This window comes from Saccharomyces kudriavzevii (assembly GCF_947243775.1).
Source record: "Saccharomyces kudriavzevii IFO 1802 strain IFO1802 genome assembly, chromosome: 11".
In the NCBI taxonomy this organism is placed as follows: Eukaryota; Fungi; Ascomycota; class Saccharomycetes; order Saccharomycetales; family Saccharomycetaceae; genus Saccharomyces; species Saccharomyces kudriavzevii.
Genome location: NC_079282.1, coordinates 375,480 through 397,372, shown reverse-complemented (window position 1 = coordinate 397,372; position 21,893 = coordinate 375,480). Strand labels below are relative to the sequence as shown.

The 21,893-nt window shown below is 40.3% G+C and overlaps 14 protein-coding genes across 14 annotated transcripts; 9 read left to right on the top strand and 5 right to left on the bottom strand.

Annotated features, from left to right (window-relative positions):
• Nucleotides 1-34: 34 nt before the first annotated feature.
• Nucleotides 35-1,024, bottom strand: SWD2 (WD-repeat containing protein SWD2; the record flags this gene model as incomplete). Its single annotated transcript, XM_056229422.1, has 1 exon — nt 35-1,024. The coding sequence occupies one exon, from the start codon at nt 1,022-1,024 to the stop codon at nt 35-37; it is 990 nt and encodes a 329-aa protein (XP_056083442.1).
• Nucleotides 1,025-1,240: 216 nt separating this feature from the next.
• On the top strand, nt 1,241-1,540 carry MCO12 (Mco12p; the record flags this gene model as incomplete). The annotated part of the gene is made up of 1 exon (XM_056229421.1): nt 1,241-1,540. The coding sequence occupies one exon, from the start codon at nt 1,241-1,243 to the stop codon at nt 1,538-1,540; it is 300 nt and encodes a 99-aa protein (XP_056083441.1).
• Nucleotides 1,541-1,605: 65 nt separating this feature from the next.
• On the bottom strand, nt 1,606-2,556 carry RAM2 (bifunctional protein farnesyltransferase/protein geranylgeranyltransferase; the record flags this gene model as incomplete). Its single annotated transcript, XM_056229420.1, has 1 exon — nt 1,606-2,556. One exon carries the CDS (start codon nt 2,554-2,556, stop codon nt 1,606-1,608), a length of 951 nt encoding a protein of 316 aa, XP_056083440.1.
• A 471-nt stretch (nt 2,557-3,027) lies between these two features.
• On the top strand, nt 3,028-6,264 carry SPT23 (Spt23p; the record flags this gene model as incomplete). The annotated part of the gene is made up of 1 exon (XM_056229419.1): nt 3,028-6,264. The coding sequence occupies one exon, from the start codon at nt 3,028-3,030 to the stop codon at nt 6,262-6,264; it is 3,237 nt and encodes a 1,078-aa protein (XP_056083439.1).
• Nucleotides 6,265-6,518: 254 nt separating this feature from the next.
• On the top strand, nt 6,519-7,766 carry MAK11 (Mak11p; the record flags this gene model as incomplete). Its single annotated transcript, XM_056229418.1, has 1 exon — nt 6,519-7,766. The coding sequence occupies one exon, from the start codon at nt 6,519-6,521 to the stop codon at nt 7,764-7,766; it is 1,248 nt and encodes a 415-aa protein (XP_056083438.1).
• Nucleotides 7,767-7,978: 212 nt separating this feature from the next.
• On the top strand, nt 7,979-10,387 carry CDC16 (anaphase promoting complex subunit CDC16; the record flags this gene model as incomplete). The annotated part of the gene is made up of 1 exon (XM_056229417.1): nt 7,979-10,387. The coding sequence occupies one exon, from the start codon at nt 7,979-7,981 to the stop codon at nt 10,385-10,387; it is 2,409 nt and encodes an 802-aa protein (XP_056083437.1).
• Nucleotides 10,388-10,539: 152 nt separating this feature from the next.
• On the bottom strand, nt 10,540-11,358 carry SKA1 (Ska1p; the record flags this gene model as incomplete). The annotated part of the gene is made up of 1 exon (XM_056229416.1): nt 10,540-11,358. One exon carries the CDS (start codon nt 11,356-11,358, stop codon nt 10,540-10,542), a length of 819 nt encoding a protein of 272 aa, XP_056083436.1.
• A 345-nt stretch (nt 11,359-11,703) lies between these two features.
• On the top strand, nt 11,704-11,931 carry MIN9 (Min9p; the record flags this gene model as incomplete). The annotated part of the gene is made up of 1 exon (XM_056229414.1): nt 11,704-11,931. The coding sequence occupies one exon, from the start codon at nt 11,704-11,706 to the stop codon at nt 11,929-11,931; it is 228 nt and encodes a 75-aa protein (XP_056083435.1).
• Nucleotides 11,932-11,936: 5 nt separating this feature from the next.
• URA6 (bifunctional uridylate/adenylate kinase) lies at nt 11,937-12,551 on the top strand (the record flags this gene model as incomplete). The annotated part of the gene is made up of 1 exon (XM_056229413.1): nt 11,937-12,551. One exon carries the CDS (start codon nt 11,937-11,939, stop codon nt 12,549-12,551), a length of 615 nt encoding a protein of 204 aa, XP_056083434.1.
• Nucleotides 12,552-12,785: 234 nt separating this feature from the next.
• On the top strand, nt 12,786-14,828 carry PAN3 (PAN-complex poly(A)-binding subunit PAN3; the record flags this gene model as incomplete). The annotated part of the gene is made up of 1 exon (XM_056229412.1): nt 12,786-14,828. The coding sequence occupies one exon, from the start codon at nt 12,786-12,788 to the stop codon at nt 14,826-14,828; it is 2,043 nt and encodes a 680-aa protein (XP_056083433.1).
• A 343-nt stretch (nt 14,829-15,171) lies between these two features.
• Nucleotides 15,172-15,675, top strand: GPX1 (glutathione peroxidase GPX1; the record flags this gene model as incomplete). Its single annotated transcript, XM_056229411.1, has 1 exon — nt 15,172-15,675. The coding sequence occupies one exon, from the start codon at nt 15,172-15,174 to the stop codon at nt 15,673-15,675; it is 504 nt and encodes a 167-aa protein (XP_056083432.1).
• A 262-nt stretch (nt 15,676-15,937) lies between these two features.
• Nucleotides 15,938-17,887, top strand: SKDI11G1830 (uncharacterized protein; the record flags this gene model as incomplete). Its single annotated transcript, XM_056229410.1, has 1 exon — nt 15,938-17,887. One exon carries the CDS (start codon nt 15,938-15,940, stop codon nt 17,885-17,887), a length of 1,950 nt encoding a protein of 649 aa, XP_056083431.1.
• Nucleotides 17,888-18,224: 337 nt separating this feature from the next.
• TCD2 (tRNA threonylcarbamoyladenosine dehydratase) lies at nt 18,225-19,565 on the bottom strand (the record flags this gene model as incomplete). The annotated part of the gene is made up of 1 exon (XM_056229409.1): nt 18,225-19,565. One exon carries the CDS (start codon nt 19,563-19,565, stop codon nt 18,225-18,227), a length of 1,341 nt encoding a protein of 446 aa, XP_056083430.1.
• A 343-nt stretch (nt 19,566-19,908) lies between these two features.
• Nucleotides 19,909-21,363, bottom strand: TFA1 (transcription factor TFIIE subunit TFA1; the record flags this gene model as incomplete). Its single annotated transcript, XM_056229408.1, has 1 exon — nt 19,909-21,363. One exon carries the CDS (start codon nt 21,361-21,363, stop codon nt 19,909-19,911), a length of 1,455 nt encoding a protein of 484 aa, XP_056083429.1.
• Between the last annotated feature and the right edge of the window lie 530 nt (nt 21,364-21,893).

Here is a 21,893-nt window from a genome sequence, read left to right as displayed (position 1 = left end):
TTAATTTTGGTTCTCTGTGGAATCAATGTAATAATCATTCATCATAAACGTAAAAATCTACTGTTTCGTCTGCGGTAACAAACATGGAATATTTAGGGTTAAATGCAATTGACCTGGGACAGGTCTCATGAGAAACGCAGGGAATAAATCCCTGTGGCTTCAATGTCTTGTTACTGATCGAGTCGGAATGATTCCAGATGGCAATCCTGCCATCATAATCTGTCCCAAGGACAAATTCACCGTTTGGTGTAAAACAAGCAGATCCAGAATCCAAAAATTCTCTGACAGGAAAAGCTCTGGTCCCTACCAGTTCAAAGAGCCGTTGACCTGTGAACGCGTCGAAGATTAGGTGCTTTCCCATTGAGGAGCCAACGAGTAAATATTTCCCATTGTTAGAAAATTCCAGTTTATTCCATTGATTGAAAGTTGAGTCATCAATCTTGATTATCAAGAAAGGGCCCTCCTGGATATTTTTCAGATTATACAGCCCAATTTCGAAGTTTTCTGGGTTTCCTAATGCGAAGACGAGCCCACTTGGGTCGTATGCGATACAATTTGGTACGAGACTTGGTATAATTACTTGTGGTTTAGAAATTTTCAAGTCCCAAAGCCTGACAGATTCATCATACGACGACGACAGAAAAGTGTCGTTAATTGGGTTCATCTTCAAGTCATTAACTAGAGCACCATGGCCGGAAAAGTATCTCAAATATTGATTTGTTTCTAGATTGAGATATTTGATATCAAAATTTTTCATTGTGGAAGAATAGATACATTCGTTCTGGGCGTGTGTGAAGATAGCAGAATGGCAGCCGTATTTTTTGGAGGCAATTGTATCCAGAAATTTGCAATTTGTAGCACTGTACAGTTGCATTGTATCATTGGAAGAAGAGGTCAGTAGAAACTGGCCATTATCATCGAAATTCAATGAAGTTACGGGACCGCAGTCCTTTTCTTGCGGTTGAAAACTCTTAACGTGTTTGAATTTCAGCAAATTAGGTTTGCTGATGGGCACGGTAGTCATTATCGGTTGTGCGAGATGGAGAAATGGCGTATTCGCTTATGTTTGCTCAATGATATTCACTCTTCTCATTTTCACGTTTTTTTCTCTCTTTTCTAATGCAATAGCAATTAATCACTACAAAAATGAAAAAAAATCCATAAAAGAGGTATTCAAGTGAGAAACAGTGGCCACTAAGGAAACGAAAGAAGTAAAGGAAAGGCAGGGCATATTTCCAGGATGTTGGGAATGATAAGGTGGGTTCTTGAAGGAACATTAGTGGCGATGCTTCTATCGGCAATAAGGAGGGAAACAGGAATGATATTCTTCTACAACCGGTACCAACTGGGCGGCTGGATACACAGGTATATGTCATGGGGAGAAATGTGCTATTCAAGGACGCTGAAGATGGTTAAGCGTTCCAGTCTTTTCAGAAAGCAGTTGAGCGAGGACGGGTTCGGGCGTATCCATGATAATAGCCCAAAACAAAGGAGAAAGGATCAGTCCCAGTACAGTAGTAGGTTCGTGGAGCTAGATTAAGTTTACGTGCATGCACATACATACACACATACATATATTCGTACAAATAAAGCACATACATATATTCAGCTCAAGATATTTATCTTATGCTGCCACAAGTTCTTTCTGATAGGATCGTATTTGATTGCTAGCAAGTTATAAGCTTTAACTGCGCTGTCTCGGCTGGCTGGGTCCGCACTCCAGTGGTTTGCCAAGAATTCCAAGGCATATGAGGACTCGATTCCGGGCAGATCCTGTGGTGAACCGATTGGCAGTGACAAGACGTCCGCAGTGAAGGACGTGGCAAACTGGACCACTTTTTCGTCTTGTTGAATGGTATCATGGGTGAACTCTTGGAACCCACGGAGATAGGTCCACGAACTGATGTTTTGCGGGACCAATTGAATCTTGTCCATGATAAACTGAAATTCGTCGGCCAATTCCACTTCTGAGGCCACATCTTTCGCATTCACCCAGTAAAACATCCTATGGGTCCATGCGCTGTTATTGTAAATGTCTGACTGGATGAGATCGGTAGTGTAGGCGAGCTCGTGCTGAAAATCGTTGAAGAACAGACAACACCACTTTCTGTACGACCAAACGTGGTAGTTCTTGGAATCGTCATCGATCATGAGTTTTAAAACAGGAAGTTCTCTTTTAAGAGTGGGAGAGGGATGTAGTTTCAAGAGCGATTGTCTATAGGACCAGATCTGGTAGTTTTTCGGATTATTCAGCGTGACTTCGTCCAGCCAGTCCAACTCTTTGTTCAAGTACGAGGTGGTATCATCTGATTCGGCCATCATGTGTCTGACAATATTGAATCTGTAGTTCCATATGGTGTAGAAAGCTGGTGCCACGTGGATGACCTGGGACGTCAACTGCAGTGCCCTGGGCGACAGTTCGTTCATGCTGATCAGAGCCCTTGTCAGTCCCATCAACTGCTTGTACTCCTCCGTGTACATGATGCGGCACAGCTCATCCTGCACGTCTGTCTGGATGGGCAATGGCGTGATGTCTGAATAGTCGTACTCTTCCATTGTTGATGATGGTGTGCGTTGCAGCAGCACTTGCTATGTATACCATGGTACGCTAGCGTGAGAACAGCACTGCAACCAACTGTTAAGAAGGAATCTGACAAAGGGCTGAGGCGAAACTTGCTCGAAGTGTTTTATCACGAGGACCCATCGAATGTGGCGCGAACACAGGATCTAACCGTCCACCTGCACTACGACACACATACAAGTGGCGTGGCAATGGTTCCAGGACCCCATAGGACTCTGAAAGGCCTGGCATTATCGGTTATTCATGCTACTATTAGTCTTTTTGCAGCTCGTGCGAGGTGACGTCGTTGTATTCCCGCTTTTTTCGTCTTGATTTTAACGGCAAGGAGCAACCAGCAAGCAAGATGATCGCATGGTTAAAAATGTGTGCAAGACACATTCAAGCTACGGTATTGCAGTACTCTACAGACTCCCAATACCACATTGCACAGTAGAACGCCGCCAAACATGATGAGTAGCACCAGAAATGTTTCATCGCTGCTTCCCAGCTATAACAGTAAAGCACAACACGACAGTGGGTCCTCGGACTTGGATCTGCTTGAGTCAGAACTACTGGATATCGCTCTACTCAATTCTGGGTCCTCTTTGCAAGATCCTGGATTGTTGACCCTCGAGAAGGAGAAAATTACAGCTCCTGCCGCCGTTGTACCGGTCAAAGAAAAAGAGCAGGAGCTAAGAGACGACGTCACATCTCTGCAGAGTTTGCTTGATCGGCACGTCCAATTTGGTAGGAAGCTACCGCTGAGAACGCCATATGCCAATCCGCTAGATTTTGTCAACATAAACCCGCCTTCTCTGCCGTTGTCGCTGGAAATCATTGGGTTGCCCAAGGTCTCTAGAGTGGAAACTCAGATGAAGCTGAGTTTCCGGATTAAAAACGCACACGCAAGAGAAAATTTCTTTATTCATTTACCCTCCGATTGCATAGCGAAGGACAAGTTCTTCACTAGCCCGGAAAATCCCGCCGACTCGACCATACCCAATAAGCACATCAGCGAGCGGACTCTTTTCCTGGACGCCTTTCTTTTATGTGCATCCAACAGCAATAGCAACAATTTCAAGCAAACGTATGTTTGCAATAGATGCGTCAACAGAGAAAAAAGAAGAGCTTCGAGAAGGAAATCCGGATTGAACGACAACTCCATCTGGCAGAATAATGAAAACAAAAGAGCAATTATATTCAATAGCAAACAACTTTTCATCATTAGTAATGACGGTTTAAGCGATGGTTCCAGCGCTATTGATTTTGATTTACCGACTAGAATTGTCTGTTACTGCAGACACCACAAGGCCACTAATGGGTTTGTGATCTTGTTCCTTCTAAAGGATCACAACGGCGACATCTTGGCCAAGACAATAACCGAGCCCATTATGATCATGGATAAAAAAAACACTAGCAATACCACTACTCCTACAAGCACTGGTAATGCTCAGGTATCGCCGATGACAAATGACACTAGGTCCTTCTCATCCCCGCAAAGTGAGATGAATTTTTCATCCGAATTCCCCATACCTTCCAACAACAAAAACTTCATCATTTCTACAAAATGCATGCTTGATGATAATAATAATAATAATAACAATGGCAACAACAATACTGCAACGACCAACAACTGCAACAACAGACACTTTCCATCCCCGAAGTCCTCCAGTGAAGACAGCAACCATTCTTTTTCAGATATTCATTTTTCAAACAACATCGACAACAATTTCCGCCGTTCACTGGATTCTTGGTCTTCCGCAGGTTTTAACAACTCGTCAAATCCCGCTCTCACAACATTGACCAGCGATTTCAGTACAACCTCGGCGAGAAATACTGGCAAGAGACAGCGTTCGATAAACGAACCCTTTGCATCTACTCCAAACTCATTTGCCCGTCTTCCTCAGAACTTCATCGACTCATCTAAACACTTATCCAACCACAGCAGCGTTTCCTTGGCCTTCAATAACAAACCTTCAATTCAACGTGTCATCCCCGCACAGGGGTCCATTAATGGAGGTATCGAGGTAACTCTACTTGGCTCGAAATTTAGACAGGGCTTAATCATCAAGTTCGGCGAAAATATAGCGCTGTCTAGCCAATGCTGGAACGATTCTACAATGGTAACTTATTTACCGCCATCGTCGAAACCGGGACCAGTTATGGTAACTATTGTTGAACCAAATGAGGCTTCCATGAGGAACAACAGTAACAGCAGCATTTCTAAGAGTAATAGTGTGAGCGATATGCTACATTCTAGCAAATACACCGGCGACAAGGCCATTTTCACTTACGTCGATGATACTGATAGACAACTGATCGAGTTGGCTCTGCAAATCGTGGGGTTGAAAATGAACGGTAAGCTGGAAGACGCAAGAAATATTGCAAAAAGAATTGTCGGCAGTGATTCGTCACCATCTAGCAATACCACGAGACCAATTACTCAAAACACCCCTACAAATTCGTACGCATACATGATGCGGGACATAAACGATGAACAATTGATCATTAAAGTCATCAAATCTTTCGAAGAAAATAACAATCTTTCCATGATTAATCTTTCCATGTGTGATGTTAGAGGCAGAACTTTATTACATTTAGCGTCATTCAGTAACTGCTATAGTCTCGTCTCACTATTAATCAAATATGGATCGCACTTAAATGATCAAGATGTTTTTGGTTTTACCGCGTTACATATGGCATGTATAAATGGGGATTTGAGAATTATCAGGCTACTGTTAGAGTGCAACGTGGATGTTATGAAGAAATCCAAGAACGGCTTTATCGCCAAACAATTTTTCTTGATGAATTACAGTATTAATAAAGCAAGATACTCAAATTATGAAACTAGTCTGTTTGATGATGTCTTGACTAGATTGACGAAAAATAGCGCGGTATGCGGTGATAATCAACCATTCGACAGAGATTCATCCCAGTCGAGTTTCAACTCAAGTCTATTTGATGATGATAATGATACTCATAATGATCGTTACAAAGGAAGGAGCCATTTACCAGTCAACTCCGCTGAACCCATTTCTCAATTATCCACCCGCGATAACAATACGTCATTTGCAATTATGGACTCAGATTCAGGTTATGACGTAAGTGACTGCGAATCGTCTTCAGATGAAATTGCCTTGGAGTTCTTCAATGCCCATAAAATCAAGGACGCCTCTTTCCAGCAAAATCAACTTCAAAAGGGAGCTGAAACTAACGTAGAACATGACGGCTCTTTATGGAACAGAATGCTAAATCGTTTAAATGACGAACTGCCTAAGTATGAAGATCTATTCCCAAGGATATCCAAACACGGAGAACTTGGTATTAAATCTGTCGATGCTAGCTTAGAGGATCCTACTCAAATGACCATTGATGATCCTCAAACTTCTTCAGAAGACGATGAGTTGGAAGCTTTGCAAATTGGATTCAACACAATCTTCTCCAAGAAGCAAAACTTCCAGAATGATAAAATGCTGTTATTCTTTTGGATCCCATTGACTTTGGTACTACTATTATGTTTCACATTGTCGAAGTTGGGCAAAGATGATGACATGTTCCATAATATATCTAAAATTTTTCAGGAATACCTAAGAATTGGGTTAGCCAAGGTTCTGTTAGGTAACGAAAGAATGAAGACTTCCTTAAAAATGCAACTATCGAACTTTCAAAACAATAACATTTTAAATGACATGCGAGTCAGTTAAAGACATTTATTTTAGCTATATAACTTCTAATTTACATAGATCCATTCTTCTTATTACCTTGCATTTCAATTTATTTTTCTTTATGCTGCAAATACTATATTACTTACTACATTGTTTTCATTTTTTTATTTTGTAGGCGTCTGTTATTTTCAAGATCAATGCCGAAAAATTTTCAGCTATAAGAAAAGACTGAAAATTTATAGTACCTCATCTCTAACAAACACGAAGAACCAAATCAGGAAACCGTGGGCAATATGAGCGACATAGAAGGCAAGAATCATTTTCGTATCATTGTAGGGTCGTATGAGCACAATATTCTATGTTTATCCTTAGATATTCCAGTGCAAAAGAAAGACGATGCGACTAAGACACCGCATTTTATGCCAATATTTCATTTTCAGGCTCATTCATTGAGTATTAAGTGCTTAGCTGTTTCCAGAAGGTACTTAGTTTCTGGATCCAACGACGAACACATCAGAATTTATGATTTGCAAAAAAGAAAGGAATTGGGCACACTGTTAAGCCATCAGGGTTCTATTACTGCTCTCCAATTCTCGCATCCAGCTTCTTCCAGCGAGGATGCCACTGTTGCAAAGGGAAGTAAAAATAGTAAGTGGCTATTATCAGCGTCAGAAGACCACAAGATCATGGTTTGGAGAGTTAAGGATTGGGAAACTGTGGGGTCATTAAAGGGACATACAGCCCGAATTAATGATATGGATATCCATCCCACCAATAGAATTGCCATCAGTGTTAGTGAGGACCATTCTATTCGTCTCTGGAACTTGATGACTTTAAGGAATGCTGCTGTACTAAAGCTAAGGAAATACAACACTAACGGATCCTTCGTTAGATGGTTAGGAGCCAAAGGTGATTATTTTGCTGTGGGTTTAAGAGACAGGGTTCTCATTTATGAAACAGGGTCAGCTAAAGTTTTTAAAGAAATACTTTTCGATAGAAAAACTATTATGCATCTTGAAACACATATTCTACCATTCGATAATAGGGAATATCTTACCGTTGGTGTTAGTGATGGTAATGTTCACTTTTATCCTTGTGAACAGTTATTCAAAGAAAATGAAGAAAATGAAAAAGAACATGAAGAAGAAAGTGGCGAGAAGAAAATCGAACCGGCCTTCTCATTATTAGGCCACACAAATCGTGTCAAAGATTTCAAATTTTATAAGAATGATTTCGGGACCTACTTGGTAACCATTGGTTCTGACGGTAAAATTGTTGTCTGGGATATGTCGACAAAAGAACAAGTAGCAGTTTACGACTGTGGTGAAAGGTTGAATTGTCTAACGCTATGTGATGAAGATATCGAGAAGTACAGTACCATGAGGAAGAGAGATGCTGGAACAGCTGAACTGGGTGAACAAAGTGAGGTAGAAAGTGATACCGAAGAATTAAAGAAGATTATGTTTGGTGAGAAGAAGAAGCTCAACAAAAAGAAGAAGAAACAATTGAAGAAGAGCAAAGTCTCTGTAGAACTAGAATAAACACTCTATATACGCGCATAACACACCAATAATGTAAATTATATCAGTTTGAGAATTCAATACAGTATAGAGCATACCAAATCGTTCAAAACGATATGAGACCATATTATTATTATTGTCACTATTATTGTTATTTGTGGAAAGGCTATATACGGCAGCTGGTAAATCATCAAGAGTAACAACAGGCTGTAAAATTGCCAAATAAAGTAGCCATGAGAAATCCCATGTCTCCTACGGAGCAGCATTCACAACATAATTCTACATTGGCCGCCTCTCCGTTTGTTTCTAACGTATCTGCAGCAAGGACACAACAAAATGTATCAAACGATGCTCAAAATGATCATTTACAACCTTGGAACAGATCCAATTCGGGCACCAGTCCTTACCAATCATTAGCAAATAGCCCTCTGCTGCAGAAGCTCCAGGCGAATATCATGACTCCGCATCAGCCATCGGCCAATTCCGGTCCCACTGCTGGCAATGTTGCAAACGACAACAACTTATTAGCATCCATGTCTAAGAATAGCATGTTCGGTTCCACGATACCGTCCACATTAAGAAAGGTAAGCTTGCAACGCGAATACAAAGATTCAGTTGATGGGACGATTGATGGTGACGACGATGATGATGATGATGATGACAACAATGGCGATACGACTGAGAATGCTAATAATGATCGAGACAGTAGACTAGGAAGCAATATGCCATTGACAACAACAACATTGACGACAACAACCACAGCTACACAACTAGATGTTTCTGAATTGTCAGCTATAGAGAGACTAAGGCTTTGGAGATTTGATGCGTTGATGCAGCATATGTACAGGACAGCAGAGTACATTGCTGATAAAGTGTATACAATATCGAGTGATCCCGATGATGCCTTTTGGCTGGGTCAAGTATACTACAATAATAATCAGTACGTAAGAGCTGTGGAACTTATTACTAGGAACAATTTGGATAGCATCAATATCCTATGCCGATATTTATTGGGACTCTCTTTTGTGAAGTTACAAAAATTCGATGACGCTCTCGATGTCATCGGCGAATATAATCCATTCAGTGAAGATCCAATTGTTACAGCCGCAAACGCCACGAATAATAACGGCAGTAATAGCAACACATCACAGCCAGTTACCGACGGCGGCATAAAAATGGAATCATCATTGTGTTTTCTGAGAGGTAAAATTTACTTTGCGCAGAATAATTTTAATAAGGCAAAAGACGCATTTCGCGAAGCCATTCTAGTAGACATCAAAAATTTTGAAGCTTTTGAAGTGCTTCTGTCGAAGAATCTATTAACCCCGCAGGAGGAATGGGACTTATTCCACTCTTTAGATTTCAAAGAATTTGGCGAAGATAAAGAAATTATGAAAAATCTTTATAAGATCAACCTATCCAAGTATATTAATACAGATGAGATAACGAGATCCAATGAAATTTTAACAAAGGACTACAAATTGGGTAACAATGTGGACGTCGTAAGAAGCAGAGTGGATATTTTTTATACGCAATGCAAATTCAACGAATGCTTAGAATTGTGTGAGGCCGTTTTGGAAACCGATGAGTTTAATACAAACATTCTGCCAACTTATATTGGATGCCTATATGAACTTTCAAAAAAAAACAAGCTTTTCCTTTTATCACACCGGTTGGCAGAGAATTTCCCGAAGTCTGCGATAACATGGTTTAGCGTTGCCACCTATTATATGAGCCTGGACAGAATTTGCGAAGCTCAAAAATACTATTCCAAATCCTCAATATTGGATCCAAGCTTTGCTGCAGCATGGCTAGGGTTTGCACATACTTATGCGCTGGAGGGTGAACAAGATCAAGCATTAACAGCATATTCTACAGCGTCAAGATTTTTCCCTGGGATGCACTTGCCAAAACTATTTCTCGGAATGCAGTTCATGGCGATGAATTCTCTAAACTTAGCAGAATCCTACTTTGTCTTGGCATATGATATCTGTCCAAACGATCCATTAGTGCTTAATGAAATGGGTGTAATGTATTTCAAAAAGAATGAATTCGTCAAAGCCAAGAAATATCTGAAGAAGGCGTTGGAAGTGGTGAAGGATCTGGACCCAGGTTCGAGGACGACGATATCGATTCAATTGAACCTGGGTCACACATATAGGAAATTGAATGAGAACGAAATTGCCATCAAATGTTTCAAATGTGTCCTGGAAAAAAGTGATAAAAATTCAGAGATCCATTGTTCATTAGGATATTTGTATTTGAAGACCAAAAAATTACAAAAGGCAATCGATCATCTGCACAAGTCATTGTATATAAAGCCTAATAATGCATCTGCGATGACGCTACTGAAGAACGCCCTAGAGCTAAACGTGACTTTATCGTTGGACGCCAGCCATCCACTTATTGATAAGTCTAATCTAATGACTCAGACAAGCACGGACAAGGCTTCCGTCAACAAAAAGAGATCCTCGCTGGCATATGACCCTGCTAACATGGCCAAAAGGTTGAGAACGCAAAAAGAGATCTTTGACATGAACAACGAATTTCTCACGAGGGGAGGCCGCGACAGCAAAAATGGCAATACTAATGGTAATGACAATCTTGATGATAATCTTGATGCAGATATGGAGCTAGAATAAGGTGTGGAGGAGAAAAACACATGCTAGTACAAAATATAGCGTATATATTCATCTAAAATAATTGAAAAAAAGAGGAGAAAAAGTATTTTTTTTTTTGGACGTAACACTATTATGCTGGTGTTTGTAGCCCTCCCTGATGTCTGACCGCGTCATCAAAATTCTATAGGCTCTCCATTCGTATCTGTTGATGAAGGGATAAACGCCGGTGATTTGGTTTTCTCTTGCTTCCTTTCCTCCTTCCTTCTTGTTGTTCTTCTTTCTCTTCTTTTCCTGTCCTTTTCCTTGCCCTTTTGGGCCTTTGTGGCCTCTTCGTCCACGTTCGTATTTTTCGAAAGGCTGTTGTTAATCTGTATCAAAGTATGGTTCTCGATCGCCAGCTCTTCCAGGCGTTGTTCAAGCTGCATGTTCCTTTTCTCCAAAGAATGAATTTTCTTCCTCATATCCTTGCAATCAAGGCGCGACTTGCGGGTGGTGATCTCTAGCTTGTCCTTTAATTCATCGTAGGACAACTCCTTGGTGTTTTTCCTCCGTTTCTCTTTCTTCTTCGACCGGTCCAGATCTGGAGATGAGCCTGCCCCGTTGACATCCTGGGTGCCGCTATCGATAACATCCTCAGCCTCGAGCGTTACCAGCTGCTCTTCCATCTGTATGCTCCCCTTCCCGGATTTTGACCTGGCCCTTCTAGTTTTGCCCTTTGGCTTAACCTCCAAATCAAGGGTCTCCGCGTTTCCAAAAATGCCTTCCAAGCCGTTCAACAGCTCATCCACATCCTCTTGTCTAGATTCTATCTGCTTCTCCTTCTTCTCACGCGGAGCAACTGCGGCAGCTTGTGAATTCCTTGCATAAGATGCACAGTGATCGTCGTCACCGTTCTTCAGCCAATTGGAGTAGACCTGCTCGTCTGCAACGCATTTTTTCTGGCTGCCGATACTGTCGTCCAGTAGGAACCCCAGTAACTCTTCCTTGTTCATGACTGCACACTATACCTGACTCGGTTTAGAGGCCATATCCTTACATCGATTTACTCATTGCATGTCTTCATGTGATGAACTATTAATTCCTACGTTATTATGCCAGCAAAACGCCGACCCCACACCCTAATATGAGCCCCATGCAAACCTGAAAAAATTACTATACTCTATACTTAGTCCTAATCATTTTTTGCTTTTGCCCTAGGACCATTTTTTCTTTTTTCCTTTTTTTTTCATCATGTTAATGGAGCTTTTTAAACAGTATAATGATCTTTTAAGCGATGGTTTCTGTCTTTCCCTTTAGTGGTACGTACGATTTTCTTTTGTGCATAATTTAGTTGCATTATGAAACCACGTTTCGGATTCATAGTGAGGTTCTACTCTTCGAAAAGACCTACGTTTCATAGCATAGCCCCTCCAAAGGTTAACGCAAGCACAGTACACACCACCAGCAGTCCAAGCAAGGGTAAACATAGAGGAAAATCGTTGATACTCGTAGGAACATTAGCACTCGTGACATCGGTGATTTCAGTAAACTATCAGAAGAACAAACCAGTTGAGTTTCTTGAATAAGACAAATGACTGCTGCTGCTACACCACAACCAGCTTTCTCGCCAGACCAGGTTTCAGTGGTCTTCGTTTTGGGAGGACCCGGTGCAGGCAAAGGCACCCAGTGTGAAAAACTGGTTAAGGACTATTCCTTCGTCCATTTATCGGCGGGAGACCTTCTGCGTGCTGAACAGGGCAGGAAAGGCTCTCAATACGGAGAACTGATTAGTAACCATATCAAAGAGGGCCTGATTGTTCCTCAGGAGATCACTTTGGCGCTATTGCGCAACGCCATCTCCGAGAACATCAAGAACAACAAGCACAAATTCTTGATTGACGGGTTCCCCAGGAAGATGGACCAAGCCATTTCCTTCGAAAGGGACATTGTCGAAAGTAAATTCACCCTTTTCTTTGACTGTCCTGAAGATATCATGCTGCAGAGACTACTGGAGCGTGGCAAGACCAGTGGAAGAAGCGACGACAACATCGAATCCATCAAGAAGAGGTTCAAAACTTTCAAGGACACCAGCATGCCCGTTATTGAGTATTTCGAAACCAAATCTAAAGTCGTCCGTATTCGCTGTGACAAGGCTGTCGAGGATGTCTACAAAGACGTCCAGAATGCCATTCGTGATAGATTATAGACCCACAAGCACTATTTATAGTACGCGCTGTAGACTGCGGCAATATATATATATACATTTTAGAGATGGGTGTATAACCCTTTAGTAAACATTGTACGGCATGAGGGTAACCCAGAATTGTTTCACTAAATTATTCAGTCCATGAATTAAAAGAGAACAATAACAGTAACAAAGGCCTGGTCACTGTTTGGGTAATCGTTCAACCTCCACAACAAGCCAGACGTATTTTACGCCATGGACAAGATCAATCCTGACTGGGCAAAGGACATTCCGTGCAGAAATATCACTATCTATGGCTACTGCAAGAAGGAGAATGAAGGTTGTCCTTTCAAACATGGCGATAACGCTACCGCTTCTGCTGTTAATGACGCTTCCCCTCTTCTAGAGATTGGCGAAGCCACCACTCCAACCATGGCGGCAGTTCCCAAGTTCAATGCAAAAGTTTCTGCCAGTTTCACTCCGATGACAGTTGGTAGTGATTCTGCAGCTACTGCTACTGCCACCACCTCCGCTACTACGAAGGCTAATGTCAGCGTCACTATTGCGGATACTTCCGGGGCCGCTTCTACGGTTAATCCAATGGTTAATCCTGCAGTTAGTGGCACGTTGTTGAACAGCAATAACAACAGTAGCAATATAAGCATATCAATACCTACTACCGCCTCGAGCTCGAATTATGACCCCTTCAATGCTCCCATCTTCACTCCCTCTTCAACATCATCGATACATACCAATACGAATGCGTCTTCGTTCCCATTCCCCCCCATTACAAATTCTAGTGGCATGAATATAAACGCTAATGATGACAGCAATAGCAACATGAGCATGGCTAACAACGTCCCACCTTCCATGCAACCGCCTACAATGGAGAGCAACAATCTCAAGTATCCGAGTATCTATCCGCCTCCTCATAGCCTTCTACAGTACCATCTATATGCCCCTGAACAACCATCATCGCTGAAGTCGTTATTAAGACCCAATGAAAGATCCGCCGATCAACTCTTTATCCCAAATAACATCAGAGAAGATTTAACCAAGAAAAACCTGTCAATTTTGCAAGTTTTCCCCTCTTCAGGTAAAGTTATACCAAGCATTGTGCAGGACTATTTCAATTTGGTGCCACTGAACTTCAATAACAACGATTTTTTGAATAAAACAACGCTTTTCAAAGTCTTTTCCAATTATGATGGTAAGCCATATGTTTTAAAAAGACTACCTAATATCGACAAATCGATGAACCCGAACAAAATATCGAAAATCTATCAGATTTGGTCGAAGGTTAACTGTACAAACTTAATAAAGTTCAGGGATATCTTCCAAACTACGAAATTCGGCGATCTGTCTATCTGTTTGATCTTTGATTACTATCCAAATGCATTATCTTTGTATGACTATCATTTTGTTAATTTCCCCAAATTCCCCATTACCATGAACTATCTATGGATATATTTAGTTCAGCTCACTAACGTGATAAATTCTATTCATTCACAAAACCTAAAAATTGGCAATACATTAAACTGGAGAAAAGTTTTTATCACTGGTGACCCAGGTAGAATCAAATTATCACACTGTAACTTTATGGATCTCTTGTTTAATGACGATACGGATACAGTAGCATCCTCCAGCGGGAGTACTATGGAAAGACTACAACAGCTGGACTACAAATATCTGGGACTGCTGTTATTTAATCTATCAATGAGCATTGATAACTCTAACAACAATAGTACTCCAAGAGAATGTCGACTCGATGAAATAACCCTCCAATCAATAGATGACTTAAAACAGATAGATGATAAGTTCAAGGATACACTTAAGTATTTATTATTCGACGACGACGACGATGAAAAAAAGAGTATCCACGGCCTAACGAGTCATTTTTTCGATAAGATGTTTATGGTCTTGGAATCATCACAAACCTATACAGAATACATGGAATCCGTCTTATCAAGAGAACTAGAAAATGGCAGGTTGTTCAGACTGATCAATAAACTAAATTGCATTTTTGGTAGAATCGAATCGAGAATAGACATAAACTGGTCCGAATCTGGCACCAAGTTCCCCATTATTTTATTCTATGACTACATATTCCATCAAGTGGATTCCACTGGCAAACCAATAATGGACTTAACTCACGTACTAAGATGTTTGAACAAATTAGATGCAGGTATCCAAGAAAAATTAATGTTAGTAACGCCTGATGAGTTGAACTGCATCATCATATCCTACAAGGAGTTGAAGGACTTGATAGATTCCACTTTTAGATCCATCACCCAATAAAAAGAAACTAAATAGTCTAGAAACACACGTACATACGACAAGTATACGCTAATCCCCCTCAACATTCCCCGTTGTTGTCTTATTGTGGAAAATTTTCTGTATTTTCCCCTCTTGTTCCCTAATCTTATAGGGTAAGTGGTTCATCCCCTCGTTTGTCACACCTCTTAAGAGCTTAAATGCCAATTCACCTTTGCTCAAGAGGGTGTTCATGGTGAGCCACTCGTGAAGATTATATAACCAAGACGTGCTTGAAGATTCGATTCATGCACCTGATGCAGGGCGAAGTTCCTTCACCGTGAACTTGCATGAGAAATAAAGCTGGAGAAGTATATGATATATCTCGATGTCAGAATTTTATTCATTTGCACCAACGGATCAAGATGGAAACCCCTTCCCCCTTTCCTCTCTACATGACAAAGTGGTGTTGGTAGTTAACGTAGCATCCCATTGTACGTTTACGCCCCAATATAAGGAGTTAGAGTACTTGTACGAGAAATACCGATCTTATGGTCTAGAGATCATAGCCTTCCCCTGTGGTCAGTTCGGAAATCAAGAGTTCGAGAAAGACGAGGAGATCAATAAATTTTGCCAGAATAAGTTTGGCGTGACCTTCCCTATCCTGCATAAGATTCAATGTAATGGCCAAAGGCAAGATCCGGTTTACAGATTTTTGAAGAATTCAGTAAACGGGAAGTCAGGCATAAAGATGATAAAGTGGAATTTTGAAAAGTTTTTGATTGACCGAAATGGGAAGGTAGTTAAAAGGTTTTCATGCATGACGAGGCCACTCGAACTTTCTTCCCTCATCGAAGGGTTGTTGAGTGAACCGCAAAAGCAAGAGACTTGATTTTGCAGCTGGTGAGGCTGAAAAGCTTAAAAATGAAAAGGAAAATGAAAATCACGGGAGAATAGCCTCTGTCACCCTTGTTACTGGATCAGTACTTCATTGCTTTGACATCTCCTTTGCGTAATAGTTTTTTGTTTGTATAATGCTACGTTGAAATATGTAAAAAGTAAGAAAAAAAAATGAATTTTGAAAATTATATCACAGAATAGATAAAGCTGTAAGTAGGCAAAGCAACCGCTTGGGAGACATTAATAATGTATTAATGCACAGAATAAACGATCGGTTTTCGATAATTGATGGCTGGTTGATTGATCCAAAAAAAAAAGCTTTGGTGAACCCCAAAGAAGTTGATGCGCCACAAAATTTCATATACAAGCATCATCTAATAGATTGGGACGAAGTTTATGATGAAGAATTCAACATATATTGTGAAGATGACGTAACTTTGTTCGAAGTGGTAGAGACAGATGAATATTGGTTCCAAATAGATCCTATCGCTGGCGCGATTTTGAAGGTTTCCCGAGTGGATTTGGGTGATTTTACATGTTTGCGGTGCCATAAACTATCAGTGGGGACCAAAAAAACACTTTACATTCATTGCCATCCCTATGAAAAAAACACACCAAGGACTTGCCAGATGAAGTATATGCACAGGGATTCAAAGCAACACTATTATCCTTTATGCAGTTTCAAGGGTGAAAAATTTACTGAAATCGAAGGATTTGTGATTAAGTTGAACAAGTATATCAGAAAGCCCCCCAAGTTGATTGAACAAACTCTATTTGATCCCTTATCATCCAACGAAAAGGAAGGTGTCTTATCTGTCAATGATTGGTACGCACTAAGAAATTTTTTTAAGGGTAAATCCCTCATATATCTTAGATTGATCAATTCGAATTTTCTTATTGTTAAAGACATTACATTATTTCACTTGTCTTTTCAGCAGACTTTAGTAAAACTGGAAAAAAAAAACGACTTTTATACTTGTGAAGAATATGGTGGTCAAGAAGCTATTGATCATGCATCAATACATTTAGCAATTCCAATTATTTGTCATAATGATCACATAAAATACATTGTCTGGAAACAACCCATTTTCCCAACGCAAAATTTTGATGCAGAAAGCGTTGACAGCCAATTGAATCTGGAAGTAAGAATTGCGGATCGTTTGCTGAATAATGAAATTATAACATTAGAAAAGCACTTCCTTCGAGATAGAAAGTTCTCAATGACACATCAAATGGATGACCAAGGTATTACTGATTCGATTGCATCCACTTACACAGTTCTTAGTGAACAAATTGTTAGACGGAAATGCGGATCACTTTTAAACCAAATTATTATCCAATGCAAGATAAAGGATACTGCTACAACGTTGGCCAAACGAGATTCCACCTTTGATCAGCTCTCAAAGCTAATATCTAATTTTTGTTTCACAGAATCAATGGCTAGGTTACAATGGTGGCAAGAGTGTATACGAAATGAATTTGATATACCTGGTTTCGACAACTATCACCAAAGTTGCAATGACATGCAGCGAAACGTAGATAAGGCAATCGAGTTTTTTTTGCCTGTGCTGATAACGCAACATCAGAAGACTTTTCAAAGACATTTAGTGTGCGAGCCTGACCATCCAGAAATTTCCAAGAGATACTTGTTTGTTGACAAATTCATAGTCGATGTCTCTGAAAGAAGAGTAGTAAATCCGTTAAGTCATGACATTTTCCAAATAACAAGCTTTAGAAATGCAAAATTAAACATAAGCAATGGTATTTTGGACTGGAGTTCCTTCATATTCGATAGTATGCCGTATCCAGTGTTCTCACCAACTTTGTTTACGTTGGTGGAGACGGAAGAATTAGAACTTACATGGGATGAAAGTTCACAGGCGTTTGTCAAAGTTGATCGCGCAACTAATGTTGATACACATTCAATTGTGCGAAGAAAAGGGATACAATTAGATTTGCCATCATACGGTAAAAAGTATTTATATCAAGGCAAACCGGAGGATTTAGAAAGATCGAAGCTTCCACCAGATCTAAATAACTTAGTATCTGTCCACGGATACAAAGATTCAGAAAGGCTGAGATTCATGTGGAGTGAAATGGAACGGATCAAGTCGCTTTATGAACAACGCAATTTAGTTGAAGAGTCTTTTTATTATTATCTTGAAGTCTTGAACTTTGGAAGCATATTCAACGATAACGAATAACACTAAAAAGCGAATGGAAGGCTCAAAGTCAAATATATTTATGCAAAGAACGAATTGAGCAACCCTCACCTATACCCGCGTTTTATTATAAATTCGCCTAAATAGGTATTTGGATATCACTAGGTATGTTTCACTTTCATTTACCTTGTATGAACGAAAAGTTTTTTAGATATGAAAAAATTGAATAGAATGGGATTGTGTGGAAACATTAAAAATAGGAAGATAAAGAAAAGGCACAAGAATACTCTTATAACTTATATGAGTTCAAAAGTTGTCCAAATATGTAGGTAATTCTATTGACGAAAAATATGCATTTATATATGAGAAACGAAAAAGATTATCTGAATTGGGAATAATAAGCTTCTTCTTTGAATCTTTGTGCAATCAATTCCAGGATTTCGGTACTATAAACATCTTGTAGACTTTCATGGCCCTTTAAGACACGGTCCTCGTGTATTTTTTGTTCATTTTTAGTTACAACCACCACATTTTGCAAAGAAATAGGTTTTAGGGGATCCCATTTAGTTAGTGCTAGTCTAGTGGAGATGCCGCTGATCGGCGACTTACCCTTGAACACTTCTTCGACGAGGTAACTAACATCCTTCAGAGCCAGTGGAATACGCTGACCCGGTATACCGGACTTGCTCATTTGACCTGCCAATGATTGGTAGATACCATCATACACTTTGATTCTATTTTTACCTTCAATGGGTTCTAAGGGTTTATCGGATATGCTGGACAAGATCCATGTAGTGATGATCAATCCAAACAAACTTGGCATAGTACCCAAAACTGGTAAGATTCTTACTCGGAAATCGTTTAATGCACTAAGCTCATCAACTTTCCCCCTTTCATATTCTTCGTCCGGTAAAGGCAACAATTTAGCCTTCTTGGGATCTGGTTTTTCGGCACTGAATACTACGGGGATACCAGATAAGATGCCTCTTTTTTTCAGTTTTCTTCTCACCACTCTTGCCAGAGGATCTTCTTCAGTGGTGGCCAGATCGCCCACGTTAAGTTTTGTAGGATCGCTTTTCGCAGAAGCACCCATGGAGGAGATCACTTTAATGCCATGATTATAGGAAAATTCCAATAAGTCAACTTTTGTATTGATATTATCAATACAGTCCACGACGAAGTCAGGCGCTCCATTTCCAAGAGTCAATCTTTCGCCATTTTCTATGGTCCACAATTCATTAATCGGATCAATATTGCACCATGGTGCAATTTCACGCATATGCCTTCGTAAGCATTCAACTTTGGGAGTACCCACATCCTTGAGTGTGGCACAACTGTGTCTATTTAAGGAACTCAATGAAACTTGGTCAAAATCAACGACTCTGATCTTTCGACATCCGGAACGCACCAAAGAGTTAACTACCCAAGATCCAACACCACCTGCTCCCACAACGACAACGTATTGGTTGGATAACTTGGTGATTTTGTCCTCACCAAGAAAATCAACATTGTTTTTCAAAGATTGGCGGATAAACTCTTCATCATATTGGTGGTACTTATTTATCTTAGAGGTTGTTCGTTCTTGTTCATTTTCTTCACTTCGTTGCGCAGCTGTTTTCCCTTGCGTTTGCCAACGAGTCCAAGCACAGTCTGCGACAGTAGTCATGGCTACAGCGAATAGTGCTGTTGCAGTTATTATTTTCCATGTACCCTTTTCCATTTTTATTGTTTTCGTACCTCGATCAAAAGGGAAAACTCTAGTTTATAATTTCTACAAGTTTGAAGTTTTTTGATTAGATATATGTATACTAAATATGCTCGAAAAATATTTTTTTATTTCAATATTTTTACTAGTTGTTTTATTTGTTATTATTTTGAAGATGCGACATGACAAGTCCATTAATTGCGATTCCGCTAGATTTTTTTTCATGTCATTTTTTTCCCAATTTTTTTTTTTCACCGCCTTAATACAACAGAAGAAAGAAGAAGGGAAAGAACCAGGCAGGCCCTATATGCAACGAGAACTCAATAATTTAATGAGACTTGGAAAAAGAGACTTTTCCTTAAACGTCTTCAAATTCAATGTCCATTTCATCGTCATCATCGTCATTATCACTTCCTTTTGCTTTTGCATCAGGATCTGGAACAGCGGCAGTTGTATTTGAGGTTTCTTCGGTCTTATTATACTTTGATTCTTGCTTTATGCCATTCGGGTTATTCTCGTCTGTTTCTGTCTTCGCTGTATCAGCTGTACCAGTTACGTCTTCAAAGTCATCCTCGAATGCTGCTGCATCTTCATCATTGTCATCTACAACATCTTCCATTTCTTCTTCCTCTTCCTCTTCATCTTGTTGCTGTTGTTGCTGTTGTTGCTCTTCCTCCTCCTCCTCCTCTTCTTCTTTATTCAATTTCGCCTGTTTTTTAGCCAGCGCAGCGTAATAATCATTCAAAGTCTTTTCATTTTCTCTTTCTTCCATTTCTTGTTCAGTCAGAGTTCTATTATTCTGGTAGGGAGTTTCCAGCATGTGTTCATTGTTAGTGTTTATAGAATCCATGGCGGACGCCGTAACTGCAGGATCAAACTCTTCTTCATTATCCAGTCTACCAAGGGCGGTCTTGCCAATGGTACTTTGTTTATGCCATTCAGGAACCGCGTTTTGTTTTCTCTTCTCTTCAGCCTGCTTCTCTTGCAGTTCTCTTTGAGCCACTTCGTCACTTGCAGTGGTGATGTTGATGTGCAAGGTTGCTTGAGAGTTAGCACCGGCACGTCTACTGCTATCGTTACTGAGAGCAGTGCCCATGAGATTAGGTAATTGAGCAGAATCGCCCGGTCTGAACATAGTACTGCCCTTCTTTGGATTGTACGTGTAGGCAGCATGAGATTGGTTCTGGGGAGGTATCAAACGAGCCAATGCAATTTCAAAAGTATTTTCTTCAATTCTTGAATCGTCAATCTTTTTCAAAGAATCAATTATTGGTTGGATCTGGTCCATTAATCTATTCAGTTTATCTTGCTTTTCTTTATTCTTTTTACCAGAGTCATCTTCTACCAACGGCTCATCACATAGTGAACATAGAAATTCCGTTCTGTCAAAATTTAATAGCTGTACAGCCTCCAATTGCGTGTACTTAGTCAGACAAATGGGGCACATGTAACCATTCGGCTCGGAATTTTTGTCCAGGTCGTCCTTCAATCTTTGTACCACTTGATGGACTTTCCACTTGATGGCGTCAATAGCATGAGGGTATTTTACATAGTAATAAACTCTCTCCACACTTTTAGAGTTTGGAGGGTATTCTCTTTGTTTGTGAATGGATATTAGCCTATCTGACCTCAATCTAGCGATGAGCGGACCCAGTTCCGTCTTGTTTATGCTTAAAAGTTGCTTCAAATCATCTTCGGCTAGGACAGAGTGAAATAGTATAGCATCGAGTGCGAGAACAAAGGAGCCACCATAAAACCCTCTCACGACGAACTTTAAGAGACTTTTCACGATATCATCTATAGGTCTATCCATGCTCTGCTGGTTGCTAACACTTGCTTCACCTTCTTGACCTCTCGTCCAATGGATCCTGATTCACCGATGATGAGCAATCTTATACCCAGTCTTTTTTTTTCCAATGTGAGAAGAAACTGCTTGCCAAATCACTAAGCACGAGGGCAGCTCAATCGCATCGGGCGATAACCGCTAAGTAAGATACTTGAAGTGAGCACAGGCGGCCCCAACGGCAGTCTTTGAGTTCAGCTCACGAATACAATTGGTATGCCTGGTCTTCAGCACCTGGAGTATCTTCTCGCCGATTCACCAAGAGAGGGAAGTCGTTCGAAACGACGACCCTCTCGAAATGGAAGAACCAAGAGTCGCGCAGCACGAGAAAAATGGGGAAAGCCCATAATTTCGCAAACGTTTCGCGTTTGTTTTTCATCCCAATTCGTTTCCACTTGTGCAATTTGGATACTGCATTTTGCAATGCAAGCTTTTTTAGATTCTTGCGTTTCACTAACCGTCAAAGGCGATTGACAGGTCTTCACTGCATATCTTCTGAC